The sequence below is a fragment of the Erpetoichthys calabaricus genome, chromosome 3 (assembly GCF_900747795.2).
Source record: "Erpetoichthys calabaricus chromosome 3, fErpCal1.3, whole genome shotgun sequence".
Lineage (NCBI taxonomy): Eukaryota > Metazoa > Chordata > Cladistia > Polypteriformes > Polypteridae > Erpetoichthys > Erpetoichthys calabaricus.
The window spans coordinates 175,194,530-175,209,944 of NC_041396.2; the positions used below are offsets into that span (position 1 = coordinate 175,194,530).

General features: G+C 38.5%; 1 protein-coding gene across 2 annotated transcripts in view; it reads right to left on the minus strand.

Annotated features, from left to right (window-relative positions):
- mdn1 (midasin AAA ATPase 1) overlaps positions 1-15,415 on the minus strand; it is a 306,186-nt gene that overhangs the window by 253,340 nt on the left and 37,431 nt on the right. For both annotated transcript variants that reach the window (XM_028791087.2, XM_051925449.1), the window contains exons 14-18: positions 12,295-12,443; positions 10,926-10,986; positions 9,701-9,912; positions 4,419-4,519; positions 3,104-3,248 (exon numbers count right to left, since the gene is read on the minus strand). In XM_028791087.2, the coding sequence (XP_028646920.2) occupies positions 3,104-3,248; positions 4,419-4,519; positions 9,701-9,912; positions 10,926-10,986; positions 12,295-12,443 (668 nt within the window). The remainder of the gene's footprint in view (positions 1-3,103; positions 3,249-4,418; positions 4,520-9,700; positions 9,913-10,925; positions 10,987-12,294; positions 12,444-15,415) is intronic.

Consider the following 15,415-nt stretch of genomic DNA (forward strand, 5'->3'; position numbering starts at 1 on the left):
CTCCCTAAATAATAAACACCATCATTTAAAAACTGCATTTTGTGTTTACTTGTGTTATATTTGACTAATGGTTAAATGTGTTTGATGATCAGAAACATTTTGTGTGACAAACATGCAAAAGAATAAGAAATCAGGAAAGGGGCAAATAGTTTTTCACACCACTGTATGTGCAGTGAATCCGATGTAATTAGAATTACTAACGGTTACAGAAGTCCAATGATCCCCAGTAAGAGCCACAAAGTCCGCTTTCTGTAATGCATCTAATTTTGCTTGCTTTTTTTTGTCATAAAGCTGTTGAATTTTACTTGAAATAGTCTTTTGGCACGGCAGTTGGAAAGTTGGATCACCTGACGCTAACTGTAGCACATTTTCTAACCCCCTATCTTCTACCACTGATAGTGGTCTATAGTCCAGAGCAATCCATTTTGCGAGAGAATTTGTAAGTTTGACCGATGTTGACTTACTAATTTTGGTCCTGAAGCCAGTCATTTCATCAAGTTTGGGCTGCCGACACCTTTTGTTGGTTCTCGACCTCGTACTGATATTACTAACAGCTCCCACAGTTTCTGTGCTTGCTGCAACACGTTTTGCATTTAGATGGTACCGTAAGGTTGAAGTGTTTCGGTGGTATGCAAACTCCTTTTTGCACAGTTTGCACAAAACCACGCTTTTATCGAGGCTTCCGTCGGGTAGTCTTTTGAAATGAAATTTGCCTCCGATCAGTCCTAGCAACGCGCTTTCTTACGATTCTTCCATTTCTGTAGCTCTGATGTGTGCATCAATGTAATCGGTGTACCAGGAAATCGTGCATTGGCAAAAGTTCCCCTTTGCTTGGAATGCAAAGTGTGATTAAATGCGTTATTTTTTTTATTTTTTTTTTAACGCGTTATATATTTTCAAATTAATTAATCGCAATTAAGCGTTAAATTCCCACCCCTAATATCTACTACACACCTAACATCATTTTTCTTGAAATTTTGAAGGTAGTCAATTATAGTCTTAAATGGTACATAATCCCCAATTTTGGGGAAAAAAAAATCATAAAAGTCACATTTACCTTAACAAATGTCATAAAATATATTGTCATCTAGTTAAAAATGTTAATCAGAATTTGTATGGTTTAACAAATCTAAATGATTACTGTATATTAATCCAAAGTTATACATTGTACCTAGGGTATGCAGTACTAACAAAAGATTTTCTGGGACTTTGACGAGAAGGATAATTTGACGATATATTGCACCCTTTAAAAATGTGTTTATAAAAGTTTTATTAATTTAGCTTAGTCTTGATAACAGGATATGAACTGTAGCTTACTAATAAGATTAATGGAAACAACAATTAAGGAAAACAGATCTTATTTACTTACTTAAAACTGAAGTAAAATAATACAAAAACATTAAAATCACCCAAGTACTGATTTACTGAGATCAAATAGTGCAAGAATGAATAAACAATTTCAAAGTGGCCTACAGGATTTACACAAAAAACTAAACTAAGACCAACAAAACTATTATAATGACTACATTTTAAACAGACTCTTACCCTTAATATTAAGCTTAATGTACACAAAATATGAATCCAAAGGGAATAAAATACTAATCATAACTGAAATACAGGGCATGAATATTACAGTGTGGATAAACAAACTGCTCTGCTGTATGGCGAATTGTGCAGCACACAAGCAAGAACAAAAATCTAACATACTGTACTATTATGTAAAAATCCAAGGTTCTGTCAAACACTGCACATGAAAAAAAAAACTATAGCAATTGTAAACAAGTTCTGTCATATATTGCATAAAGATACAAAAAAAAAAAATGTTAACATTTCTGAACAAATTACTAACTTCAAATTCTGTCCAATATTGCATATAGATATCAGAAAAAATAAACAATTGTAAAATTCTGCTGAGGAAACTTCAAGTTGTGTGACAGAATCCCCAGTCTCTCCAGAGCATCTGCCATCACAGCAGCATGGTTACACGTTACAATGTCATCCGGCCAAATGTACTTCTATTGTTTTCCATCACTAAAGTGGATTTACATCACTGTCCACCTTTGGTATCATCAACAAACTCTATCTCTTTTTCAAGGCTGTGTGCAGAGACCTGCCTTCTCTGAACTGGTATTTTAATAGCAGTTAAAAAGCTTTTTGGTTTTTTTTTTGCTCCCTCCCTTGTGTTACCAGACTGTGGCAAGAAGGTGGGGATCTGTAAAAGTGTTTTACATAAAGAAAGGAGAAAAAAAAAAAAAAAGTGCTTTGTAATCGGGGGAAAAACGGCCCAGATGGCTTATGAAATAAGACGCAATAGGCACATGCATCTTATGGCAATAAAAATAATCTGTTTAAACGAATTACATAATTTGTTCAATTTTTTTTTGCCTGACACCCATAGGGCTGCGTACTAGATCAACTTCACTTTGCAGATGGTTACACAATTTAGATGTAGAACTATCTTTAACAGTAAATGATTTCTGACACGGTTTAAGATTGGTGTCTTTTAAGTAACATCAGTCATTTCAAAACTAAACCACCTCCACAAGTGTAAGGATGATCCACGCCTTGCAATTAAATCTAAAAATGCAGATTGTGAGGCCGTTTATCTCCTGGTGCTGTTTGCTCACTGAGATTTAGGCAGCTACATTACCTTCACTTGTGGTGCGTAGAACAAGCATGCATGCGCAGTAGTCTCATGTAACCTGTTAGGTTACATGAGATAGTGAATGTGTGGACTCTCAAGGCTTGTTTTTGATTATTTCTTGCAAAGTGAGTGACATGCTCGATAATTTCAGCTTACACATCTTTAAAACAACAATTAAGGTATTAATGCAATGTAAACAATACATATCGCACACTTCTAATTATAGCTAAAATAAAAATTACTGCATTTTATTTGTCTAAACATAAATTATGTCTGACTTTAATACTTTTTTAATTTCTTAAATCAGTTACTTGGAACCTATTATCATAACTATTGAGTTAGTCCTTCAGTTTATTTCTTTTTTTGGCATATTCATGTCTTATTAATGTGGCCAACCCGAAAGATTTTTGTCAGTTTGGTATCTGGAATATTACCAGTTAATCATCATTTGAAAATTACCTGTGTCTCCTCGATCCAGCAACACAAGCGAGCCAGCATGGCTTTCCAGAAGACTACTCAAACATTCTAATGTTTCTGCTGCAGCTAAATTAATTTCATCCAGCAAAATCCATTCACCTTTCTTCACAGCCTGTGCCAATGTACCCTATATGAATACATAAAAAACTAAATGTAAATTCAATAAAATTCCAATAGTGCAGTACTCTCTTTTTTAAGAAAGACGGAGTCAGTAAATTCTTACTAGGTTTTATTTATGTATCATTTACCAAAAGTAAAAAAATAAAAAATACAAACTTTATATAATATAAAAAATTTAATTGCACACATCCTGCAGGACCATGGAAAGCAATTAATTCATTATAAACAGCTTATCACTTCAAACTTAGTTAACTATATTTTTGTTGTATTGTTCTTTATGAAGCAATAAACAGAAGAGTAACCAGAAGTGCCTCATAATAGCTAGTGTGTCATGTTGCCCATTGCTGAAAAGATTGTGCATAATAGTTTGCCTGCCTATGCAGCAGCTGTATAGTGGTTAATCCTCCGATTAGCCTAGCAGCAGACTTTCTAAACATACCATGGGAAGGCTAATAGAGGGCTCCTCAGTCAGCCTGTTACTTCATCTCCTATGCTCGACCAAAAAATATGTCCAATAGACCTTATCGAAAATATAAGTGTTAATGATATTTTAATAACTATCTCTGTTGTGATTGCAATTTGTAATGTTTGTTTTATCAAAAAACTCTAAATCATATATATTTATATTTACTTTAAACACACAGGGACCTTTGTTGACCTGTACATACAGTATACATAACGAGTTGATTAACAGGATCTGATTTTCTCTGGGAAGATTCTGGGGAATACCTCAGTTGGTATATTAAACAAACCAAATATTTCTAATATAAATGTACAGCACTTCTTTTCCTGAAGGTGTTGCGTTATTTAATTCCTCACAATAAAATAGGTTAGCTTCTAGATCTGCAAAGATGAATGAAATAGTAATTCCTGAATATTCAGACAATACAGTTGTACTGAAAATGCTGCACTGAAAAGGCTTGTATGAAGTATACTGTTATAATATTAGACTATGGGAGAGCAGACAGAAGTAGCCTGAAAGGGAAGACTAAGCAGTGTGGAATGCAGAATAAAAATGTTTTAGTAGGAGAGAGGTGGAAGATTAAAGGATGATGGAGTGGAATTAAATAAAAACACATGCAGACCCCTTGAAATATTTAGCAAACATTAAATAATTCATTATTTCTGGAAGTTAAAATACATTTTTAAAACAAAAAAGATTAAATAAAAGAAATACCTCTACAAAGGCAAAAAGAAGTGCAGACTCAGTACATTTAATCTGGTGTTGAGCATGGCTTAATCTGAGGCAAAGAGCTTCCCATTTGTCCTTCAGAGTTTCTAGAAAAAGCAGAAACATTAAAATGTCAAAAGAATATTAAAACTTCATAAAAAAAATGAGTTTATGTTGCTGGAGGAGTAGAAAACACAGCATTGTATTTTATCATCCTCAAGAAAACAGCAAGTATAAATATGTTTTCCAGGGATAACATAAATGAATAACATAAATGTTTGGATATTACCTCAAAGAATTTTGACTAAAGCATGTACAAAGAGACTATTCAAAATATACTTTCCGCATTTTGCAGTATTTGTTTTTTGCCTTGAGTGGAAATAAGTGTTTAATAAAAAAAGACAGGAAAAAATATATTTCTTTAAACTAGTATAATCATAGAATTTTTTTTTTCTAAATGCATAATGCCAAATATATGCAGGTTAGGTTAACTGTGGATTCTAAACTGAAAAGGTACAAACAAAATGGCTGTGTGAGTTAGTGTATATCTCCAATATAATGTGTGGCAGACAGCCGGGTTCCATGACTGGCCGGGACACCCCTTCGTTATATGCTATGGGGGAGCAGCCATGGACGGTGCAATACCTCCCCCTGGACACTAAATGGCCGCCCCCCTGGGTTGGAGCGGTGCCTCGGTTTCCCCCATGAGAATTGGAGTTGAGGGCAGCCCTGATGGGTCCCGCAGGCGCCCGGGACTGCAGCCAGAACTCCTGAGCCCTTGTGTGAGTGTTTTCACCACACCCAGAAGTGTAGCCGGAACGCGGCAATCAAGCACCTGGAGCACTTCCGGGTGAACTATAAAAGGGGCCAGCAGCTCCCACTTGATGAGCCAGAATCGGGAGGAGGACAATGAGGATGCCTGGGAGGAGTGGTGGAGGAAGAAAAAGAGTGGTTTGCTTGGTGTTTATTTGGTGTGCTGTGCTTGGGACTATGTACTGCCTGTGGGACACGGGGAAGACGTGCGCCCACAGGAGAAGAAAAATAAAATAGTTTATTTTACATGTGCCTCCGTATCCAGTCTGTGTCGGGCACCTATATAGCGCCTTTTCACAAATCGCACCTCCTTCGAGGTGTATTAGGATAAGCAGGTTCAAAAACTGAACAAATGAATGTAAAAAGCTAAAATGTCTCAACTTTTTAGACCATTATATTATGTTGTTATTTTCTGAAAATATCTGCCTAAAGCATAGTCAAATATTTGGCTAACTACAGCTTCAAAAGGTTTGTAAATATACTCAGAACTCAACACAGTTACTCTGCTGGGAGAGTGTGGCCCAGGATATTAAAAAATGTCAGTCAGCATTGGCGTCCCCTTGGAGAATTGCAGTCGACAGTTATAGCAGAGCAATGCCAATTTCTTAAACTGCCCTGACAACCCATTGCAAAGCACTTCACAAACCACACACCAAAAGACAGTAACCAGCAACCCATAGTTTAAAAAAAACACGCTCTATGCGGATTCCTCAGCAAATGAAAGACTACCAATGTCAACAAACTAAAACATTCTTTTGTTGACAATATATATAAAGTGAAATTACACCTTTTTGTGTCCTAAAAACCCACGAGCATCCACCTTAATAAAAGGAAAAGTGTTTGTACGATTCTGTGCGTCTTTCAAGATGAAACATGTTATATTCCATTTGGTATGGGATTTGTAAAAGCAGTGGTAATGTTTGTGATGCACCATCTGTTGGAAGGAAAAAATGTATTGTATTGTATTTATTACGGGCGGCACGGTGGCGCAGTGGGTAGCGCTACTGCCTCGCAGTTGGGACACCTGGGGACCTGGGTTCGCTTCCCGGGTCCTCCCTGCGTGGAGTTTGCATGTTCTCCCCGTGTCTGCGTGGGTTTCTTCCGGGCGCTCCGGTTTCCTCCCACAGTCCAAAGACATGCTGGTTAGGTGGATTGGCGATTCTAAATTGGCCCTAGTGTGTGCTTGGTGTGTGGGTGTGTTTGTGTGTCCTGCGGTGGGATGGCACCCTGCACGGGATTGGTTCCTGCCTTGTGCCCTGTGTTGGCTGGGATTGGCTCCAGCAGACCCCCATGACCCTGTGTTCGGATTCAGCGGGTTGGAAAATGGATGGATGGATGTATTTATTACTACATGCATTAAAAATATATTCCAAAAGATGGTGCACTTCAAACAATATTGAGGTCTATGTTGATTATTTAGAATTCAATCCAAGGGGCAGCACAGCTAGTTTCTCATAAGGTATTACTAGAACATTATAAATGAAATAGTGTGCATCCAGTCATACGTTTACGATTTAAAGGGGTTTAAAATATTATACTAATCATACAACTGGGTCAGATGAACAAGTAATATCTTTAAATAAAAAATGACCCAGTGATGGGTCTCAATTCTGAAAATAAAAATGCATTGCTCTTTGTCAGCATAATCATAATAATAAATTAAAAGAGCAAAAAAAAATGTGTTTTTTGCATACACTTTTAAAACATTCACTTGGTCAATTTTTAGAATATTAGAACAATCTAAATAAGAACAGGCCATTCAGACCAAAAAAGCTAACCAGGCCTTCCTATCCACTTGATTTCTCTAAAAAAAAAAAAAAAACACCAAATCTAATTTTAAAAGTCTGTAAAGTCTTGCTGTCTACCAATATTCTTGGTAGCTTATACCAAATGTCTATTGTTCTCTGTGTAAAGAAAAACTTCCTAATGGTTTGTGCAAAATATACCCTTAACAAGTTTCCAACTGTGTCACCACAATCTTGATGAACAAATTTTGAAATTGTCTCAATCCACTGTACTAACTCATAATTTTAAACACTTTAATCATGTCACCTCTTAATCTACTGTTGCTTAAACTGAAAAGGCTCAGCTCTTTTAATCTTTCATTATTCATCCCCTGTAGCCATGGAATCAATCTACTTGATCTTCTCTGGAATTTTTCTAGTGCTGCTATGTCCTTTTTGTAGCCTGGAGACTAAAACTCTAGACAGTACTCCAAATGAGGCCTCACCAGTTTGTTATAAAGCTTGAGCATAACCTCATTGGATTTGTACTCTACACATTGTGCTATGTAACCTAACATTCCATTAGCCATCTTAATAGCTTCTTAACACTGTGTGGAAATAGACAGTTCCCCTCGTGTTGATGCTTTAACATACTGTATTAAAAAATGGTCACCGATTAAGTCTAAAAACTGCTATATGCAAATTTATCCCAGTTAATATTCAGGTAGTTGAAGTCCCCTATGACTAATATTCTCCTGTAAAACTTGCTTTTTTAATATTACTAAAAAGATGTGCATTGAAATTACTATCTGCATTGAGCGGTCTACACACTCCTAAAATAAGGCCTCTTTCCATAATGTTTTGTAGGCAAAGCAACAAGTCCTCACTAAGATGGGGCTCATCGTCCAACTGAATAGGACTTGTGTTTAAATTCTGTTTGACATGACCTCTCAATTTTTTTATTTTTAATAAATCTGCAAAAACCTCAAGTAAACTTTTTTCACGTTGTCATTATGGGGTGTTGTGTGTAGAATTCTGAGGAAAATTAATTTAATCCATTTTGGAATAAGGCTGTACCATAACAAAATGTGGAAAAAGTGATGCGCTGTGAATACTTTCCAGATGCACTATATAAATATAATTCACTAAGCAGCCGACAGGGCACGCAAGACAACTATGGCATATGCATGACATAGCCACGCCCGCCAACTCAGAGACCCGCCCACCAACTCGAAGACCATGGGATACGACGACAACTCATAGAGCCACGCCCACCAACTCTAAGAATTCACTAAGTCCATGGCAAGCAAGATGCACGCAAGACACAGCCACACCCGCCAACTCAGTGCCCCGCCCACCAACAACTCACTAAGCAGCCGACCATGGCACACGCACGACAGAGCCACACCCGCCAACTCACAGAGTCCTGCCCACCAACAATTCGAGCGAGAGCGAAAGCATTTGCCAAGAATGTTTTCATTAATCAAGAACGAAAGTCGGAGGTTCGAAGACAATCACATACCGTTGTAATTCCGACCATAAATGATTTCGACTGGCGATCCAGCGGTGTTATTCCCATGACCCGCCGGGCGACCAACCGGGTAACCAAAGTCTTTGGGTTCCGGGGGGAGTATGGTTGCAAAGCTGAGACTTAAAGGAATTGATGGAAGGGCACCACCAGGTGTCGAGTCTTCCGCTTAATTTGACTCAACACGGGAAACCTCACCCAGACCGGAGTCGGAGAGGATTGACAGACCGATAGCTCTTTCTCGAATCTGTGGGTGGTGGTGCATGGCCGTTCTTAGTTGGTGAAGCGATTTGTCTGGTTAATTCCAATAACGAACGAGACTCCCTCCTTCTAAATAGTTACGCGACAGAAGAACGGTTGGTGTCCAATTTCTTAGAGGGACAAGTGGCTTTCAGCCACGTGACATTGAGCATCAACAGGTCTGTGATGCCCTTAGATGTCCGGTGCTGCACGCGTGCTACACTGAATGGATCAACGTGTGTCTACCCGGCGCCGAGAGGCGTGGCTAAGCCATTGAACCCCATTCGTGATGGAGACCGGGGCTTGCAATTGTTCCCCACGAACGAGGAATTCCCAGTAAGTGCGGGTCATACACTCGCACTGATTAAGTCCCTGCCCTTTGTACACACCCCCCGTCGCTACTACTATGGTCGGGTGACTTAGTGGATTATGTATAGAAAAGCAGCCGTAACCGCAAAGAACAATAAGTCAACGTGGCTCAGAGGTGCATGTGGACTGCAGCAGAGATGAAAGCGACTCAGGTGAGGAGTTGGGGGCGGGCACATGAGCAGGCAGTGCGTACTGAACGATGACTAAGAGAGGACTAAGAAATCAGCAGACTAGAATGCCGGGGGGGCAGGGGCAGAGGGGGCAGAATGGGCGTCCTTCCCCTCTCCTCCCATTCCGCCTCTGCGCCCGAGCGCCGTTCAGCCCCATCCCTCGCTCTGGGAGGTGGAGACGCAATGGCAGTCCTCCAGTTTTGAGTCACGGACAATTGTATGTTGCCCTCTCCAGCGTTCCATCTTTTCATTCACCTACAGTCGTATCCTCAAACCCACCCCATTTGGACAACTGTGTCTTTCAGGAAGTGTTCACCCATCAATACATAATTATGCGGCGTATGCTACGTGTTCAGTTGTCTCAAGAATGTCCCAAAGTTGCTTGTCAAAAAGCTACAACTGAATCCTTACATTTCAGTAGAGAATAAAACCAAGGTCATTTACCCTGTTTACTTTTATGCAGTTCCTTGTTGATGGCAGATTTAGAAACATGCTCCATAAGTTTTAACAGATCTTGCCAACGCCTTTCTCTGAAGCAGGTATTCACGTGGCCCAAGAAAGTGGTATTCTGTTTTCTTGAAAATGTCTGGGAGAACAAATCTTCAAAGGCTTCATGTAATGGTAGCAAAATTAACTTGTGATCCACAGGTTTATACCTTAAAGACAAAAGGTAAAAATTACTAGTAGCCTGAACTTTTGATCCAATTTACTTGTTTAATGTACAATATACTTAAGTTTCTTTATTTTTAACTAGCTGTCCCCTGCGGCTCTGCCTGTGTAGTAGTGAAACAGGACAAACTTTAAATAACAATAAACAAACAGGGATCACTAGTTAAGTGGTTGCAAGGTACACTCCAACACGTCACGAGAGGTAGACCGATTCAAACAGAGGCTGGCGCATGAGTGAGGAGGGCCCTGCCCAGCTCCCCACTCCTGACGTCCCACGAAGTAGTGAAACACAACAAACTTTAAAAATTAATAAACAAACAAGTATCGCTAGCTAAGCAGAGGCAGGGAATGCTCCAAAACGTGGATAGGTAGACTGATTCGAACGGAGGCTGGTGCGTGAGTGAGGAGGGCTCTGCCCTGCTCCCTACTCCTGACATCATGCTTCTCCCTCCCTTCGGTCTGCAGCCTCTGTCTCAGATTAGCGCAAATAAATCACTCCTGCAAACAAACTATGATACTTCGCACGATGAGAGAGGTCACAAATTCAACCAGAATGTTCAAGCAAATTATACAAAAAAACCCAATCTATATCTGTTAAGTAGTTCTCTTGTGAAAAGTAGACAGACATGCAGATGTTGGATTTTAAACACATAGAGATGAAGGAGAAAGAGACAGTACTTTATTATCCAACCACCTGTAAGTGTCATGGAGAATGGACTGGCATCCTGATGGAGATCTAAGGGCGATTCTTTACCTGGCCTGGAGACCATTATATAAGGAGTTCATGGATAGTGGCACATCTGGAATGCCAGTCCATCATCCACAGCACTTAAACCCATTACTTCATTTTCTGAATATTTTTAAGCAGCTTATGGTAGTAAAGAGCTAATGTCTATTCTGTCAGCATCGGGCATAAGGAAAGCAAAAATTAACAACACTAAGTGCATGTGCACGTGCACACACACAAATATTAATTAAAAACACGACAGCCACTTCTTACCCTCCTAAAAGATCTGCCGTGTCACTTTGCTGGTTCATATTAACAACCCGTAGCTTATGGCCTAGAAAGAAAAATCAGCACAATTATTGCTTCCATGAATTAGCAAATATATAAAATACATTTAGCCCTAAATCAATATAACACAGTGAATCTATGGGTGCAACTTACAAACTTGCTCATTCTCTTAGTGTCACTGGTAACACTTGAAAAAAACTTGTCACCACATAACATTTAAGTCAAGTAGCAAGTAGTATTGTGATTAATGTTGCCGCTTCACAGCTGTATGGCTAGATTTGATTCTTAGTACATCCATCATCACTGTGAAATTTGCAAATTCTACATTTGCATAATTTTTCCCGTATTGACAGCAATACTCTCGTATCAGAAAGATGCAGATGTTCAGTTGAATAGAGTAAGAGCTGGGAGAATACAGTATGTGTATCTGCTCATGCGAGTGAAGAAATAGTGTACTCCACGAACAGCTGGCTTCCAAGTACATTATTGGCTCATGTGTGGTAATATTGTGCCTTACATTCTTGGAATACAGCCTAGTACCTTGTAACCCTCTAAGAGACAAATCAGGCAGGAAAACTGAGGAGTAGACAGGAATATGTTTATAAATTGTTCATCTTTGAAACTGTTGGTGGCTTGTACGAAGTACTTTATCCAGTATATATGTAATAAGTACTTTTTGGCAACCTACCAAAAATTTATGGGAGGCCAAAGTAATTATATTAAAATGCATTCTAGGCATACTAGAGTTAAGAACTTGGGGGAGGGGGGAGAATGAGTTCTGTGCTTCTTGTATAAATATGAATAAAATTTAAATATATAATATAAACACACAAACAAACACTGAATTGATAACATGCTACGAGTTACTTTGGTGCTGGCTAATATTTTGCCGGTAAACTGAGCATGTTCTATATGTAGCCTCAGTATGAGCATAAGATGGGCTGTGATACAATAAGTTTTTTCAACTCTCTTTTGAGGCTGTTAGGAGATGCTTATTTCAAGAACTCTTAACTACTCCATCAGAGAGTCATTTGGGAATGGATATATGTGCTAATGCAGGAGAATGGAAGAATACTTATGGTTTAGTTTATCTTAGATTCTTTTCATCCCTGTGCATTTTTTTTTTTTTTTTTTTTTTAATATGATTTTTATGTACATTTGAGTCTAATGCTTTTTCAGTTTAAAAAACTTAATTTAGCCAATAAAGCCATATTCTAGACTAAAACATACATGATAGAACATCAATTGCATATTAATACTGTACATTTATGTATTAGAATTACCGTTCACTTGGTATACACACCTTAACTTACAGCATTTATTGCTAAACACAGTAAATATCAACCAAACCTACCTGTGATTCTTGCAAGAAACTGAACAGTTGAGGTCTTTCCAGTTCCAGTTTCTCCCACTAACAGAACTGGCTCTCCTCTATTTACACATGCAGAGAGTTGCTCAAGTAGTACAAGTGATGGACGTGTAGCTGCAAAAGTTTGCTTCTCCCTACAGATAAAACACTTTATTTTTAGATTTTTAATAAACCTGAGATGTGATTTGTATCAATGTAAGCTGGCACTCATTAGAAAGAAACAAATTAAACTTTGTGCATGGTTACATTTTTGTGTACATATTAAAAAGTCAACTGGTGCAAAACTAAACAAAGCAATAAAATGTATTCAGAAAAAAACACAATCAGAATGAGGGCCCATAAAACTGACATACACAAGAGTATCAAAATTAGATTTGAAAAGTGAATTAAAATCACCCTGTGTTTCTCTTATGTCTATTTTCTTCAATTGTAAGCAGAAGAATTGAACTCTGCTCATTAGGTTTACTCTGGAATTTCTAACTACATAAGCAACTCTTTATATAAAATTCTAATTTAGATATACATGTAGCTAAGTTAAGCATGATTAATTACATTTGATTGTTTATTATGCCAGTTCTTGCTTTTCATGAATTAACCACTACAGTTTTAAAAGAAAGATAACGAAGCTTTGCATATGTGAGCATTAATGAAACAAAAACATAATACAACTGCATTTAGCAAGGTACTAAGAGGTTAAGTCATGAGAAATGAAAATTTGGACTTTTTTTTTTTGTAATTAAAGACAAAGAACCCCATTGAGTCAGAAATGAAAATGTCATAATATCATATAATGAAGGCCACACTCTCTTAAAAGGACATTTAGGAAGAAATCCTCTGGAGAACATGACCTACAACAAACCACCAATTTAACTAAAACATTTTTTCAAAATACCAGATTTAATGCAGAACAAAGTTTTAGAACTCAGGTTGTAAATCACGGGTACTCCATTTAGACCACGAAGAGTGGCAAAGTATACCAGGATTTCACTCCAAATACTTTAACAACATACAGTGCATCCAGAAAGTATTCACAGCGCATCACTTTTTCCACCTTTTGTTATGTTACAGACTTATTCCAAAATGGATTAAATTCATTTTTTCCTCAGAATTCTGCACACAACACCCCATAATGACAACATGAAAAAAAGTTAACTTGAGGTTTTTGCAAATTTATTAAAAATAAATAAACTGAGAAATCACATGTACATAAGTATTCACAGCCTTTGCTCAATACTTTGTCGATGCACCTTTGGCAGCAATTACAGCCTCAAGTCTTTTTGAATATGATGCCACAAGCTTGGCACACCTATCCTTGGCCAGTTTCGACCCATTCCTCTTTGCAGCACCTCTCAAGCTCCATCAGGTTGGATGGGAAGCGTCGGTGCACAGCCATTTTAAGATCTCTCCAGAGATGTTCAATCGGATTCAAGTCTGGGCTCTGGCTGGGCCACTCAAGGACATTCACAGAGTTGTCCTGAAGCCACTCCTTTGATATCTTGGCTGTGTGCTTAGGGTCGTTGTCCTGCTGAAAGATGAACCGTCACCCCAGTCTGAGGTCAAGAGCGCTCTGGAGCAGGTTTTCATCCAGGATGTCTCTGTACATTGCTGCAGTCATCTTTCCCTTTATCCTGACTAGTCCCCCAGTTCCTGTCGCTGAAAAACATCCCCACAGCATGATGCTGCCACCACCATGCTTCACTGTAGGGATGGTGCCAGGTTTCCTCCAAACGTGATGCCTGGCATTCACACTAAAGAGTTCAATCTTTGTCTCATCAGACCAGAGAATTTTCTTTCTCATGGTCTGAGAATCCTTCAGGTGCCTTTTGGCAAACTCCAGGCGGGCTGCCATGTGCCTTTAACTAAGGAACGGCTTCCGTCTGGCCACTCTACCATACAGGCCTGACTGGTGGATTGCTGCAGAGATGGTTGTCCTTCTGGAAGGTTCTCCTCTCTCCACAGAGGACCTCTGACAGAGTGACCATCGGGTTCTTGGTCACCTCCGTGACTAAGGTCCTTCTCCCCCGATCGCTCAGTTTAGATGGCTGGCCAGCTCTAGGAAGAGTCCTGGTGGTTTCGAACTTCTTCCACTTACGGATGATGGAGGCCACTGTGCTCATTGGGACCTTCAAAGCAGCAGAAATTTTTTTGTAACCTTCCCCAGATACGTGCCTCGAGACAATCCTGTCTCGGAGGTCTACAGACAATTCCTTTGACTTCATGCTTGGTTTGTGCTCTGACATGAACTGTCAACTGTGGGACCTTATATAGACAGGTGTGTGCCTTTCCAAATCATGTCCAGTCAACTGAATTTACCACAGCTGGACTCCAATTAAGCTGCAGAAACATCTCAAGGATGATCTGGGGAAACAGGATGCACCTGAGCTCAATTTCGAGCTTCACGGCAAAGGCTGTGAATATTTATGTACATGTGCTTTCTCAATTTTTTTTTATTTTTAATAAATTTGCAAAAACCTCAAGTAAACGTTTTTCATGTTGTCATTATGGGGTGTTGTGTGTACAATTCTGAGGAAAAAAAATGAATTTAATCCATTTTGGAATAAGGCTGTAACATAACAAAATGTGGAAAAAGTGATGCACTGTGAATACTTTCCGGATGCACTGTAATTAACTCATGGACATTACTTCTGACTTAGTTAGAAATATTGCTTTATTGACCTTTTAATGAAATTAGGTAAAACTATGTTAATACAATTTTGATGATTTACTCCATAGGACTACATTCATTATCTGTAAATATCTAGCATTTTGTTAATTTACTGAGCAGATTCAGATGTAAATAGACAGTACTCTGCTGTGATACCCATTTAATCTTTTGGCATTTTCTTTTCCCCCCAAAAGATACACACAGAAAGGGAAAAATATAGTTTTGTGAACAAAAATATTTGAAGAGGTTTGAAGTTTAATTATCCTACTTTGTAAAGACAAACTTTTTTTTTGGAGAAATTTGAGAATCAGCAGTACAAGCTCAAAAAAAATAGAGGAACAGTGAACCTTACATAAACAAACAGGTAGGAGATGCAAACCTAATACGGAATTCCTACAATAACCACAAACAGAAAAATCTGTTCTACTGAGGAAAAAAAAA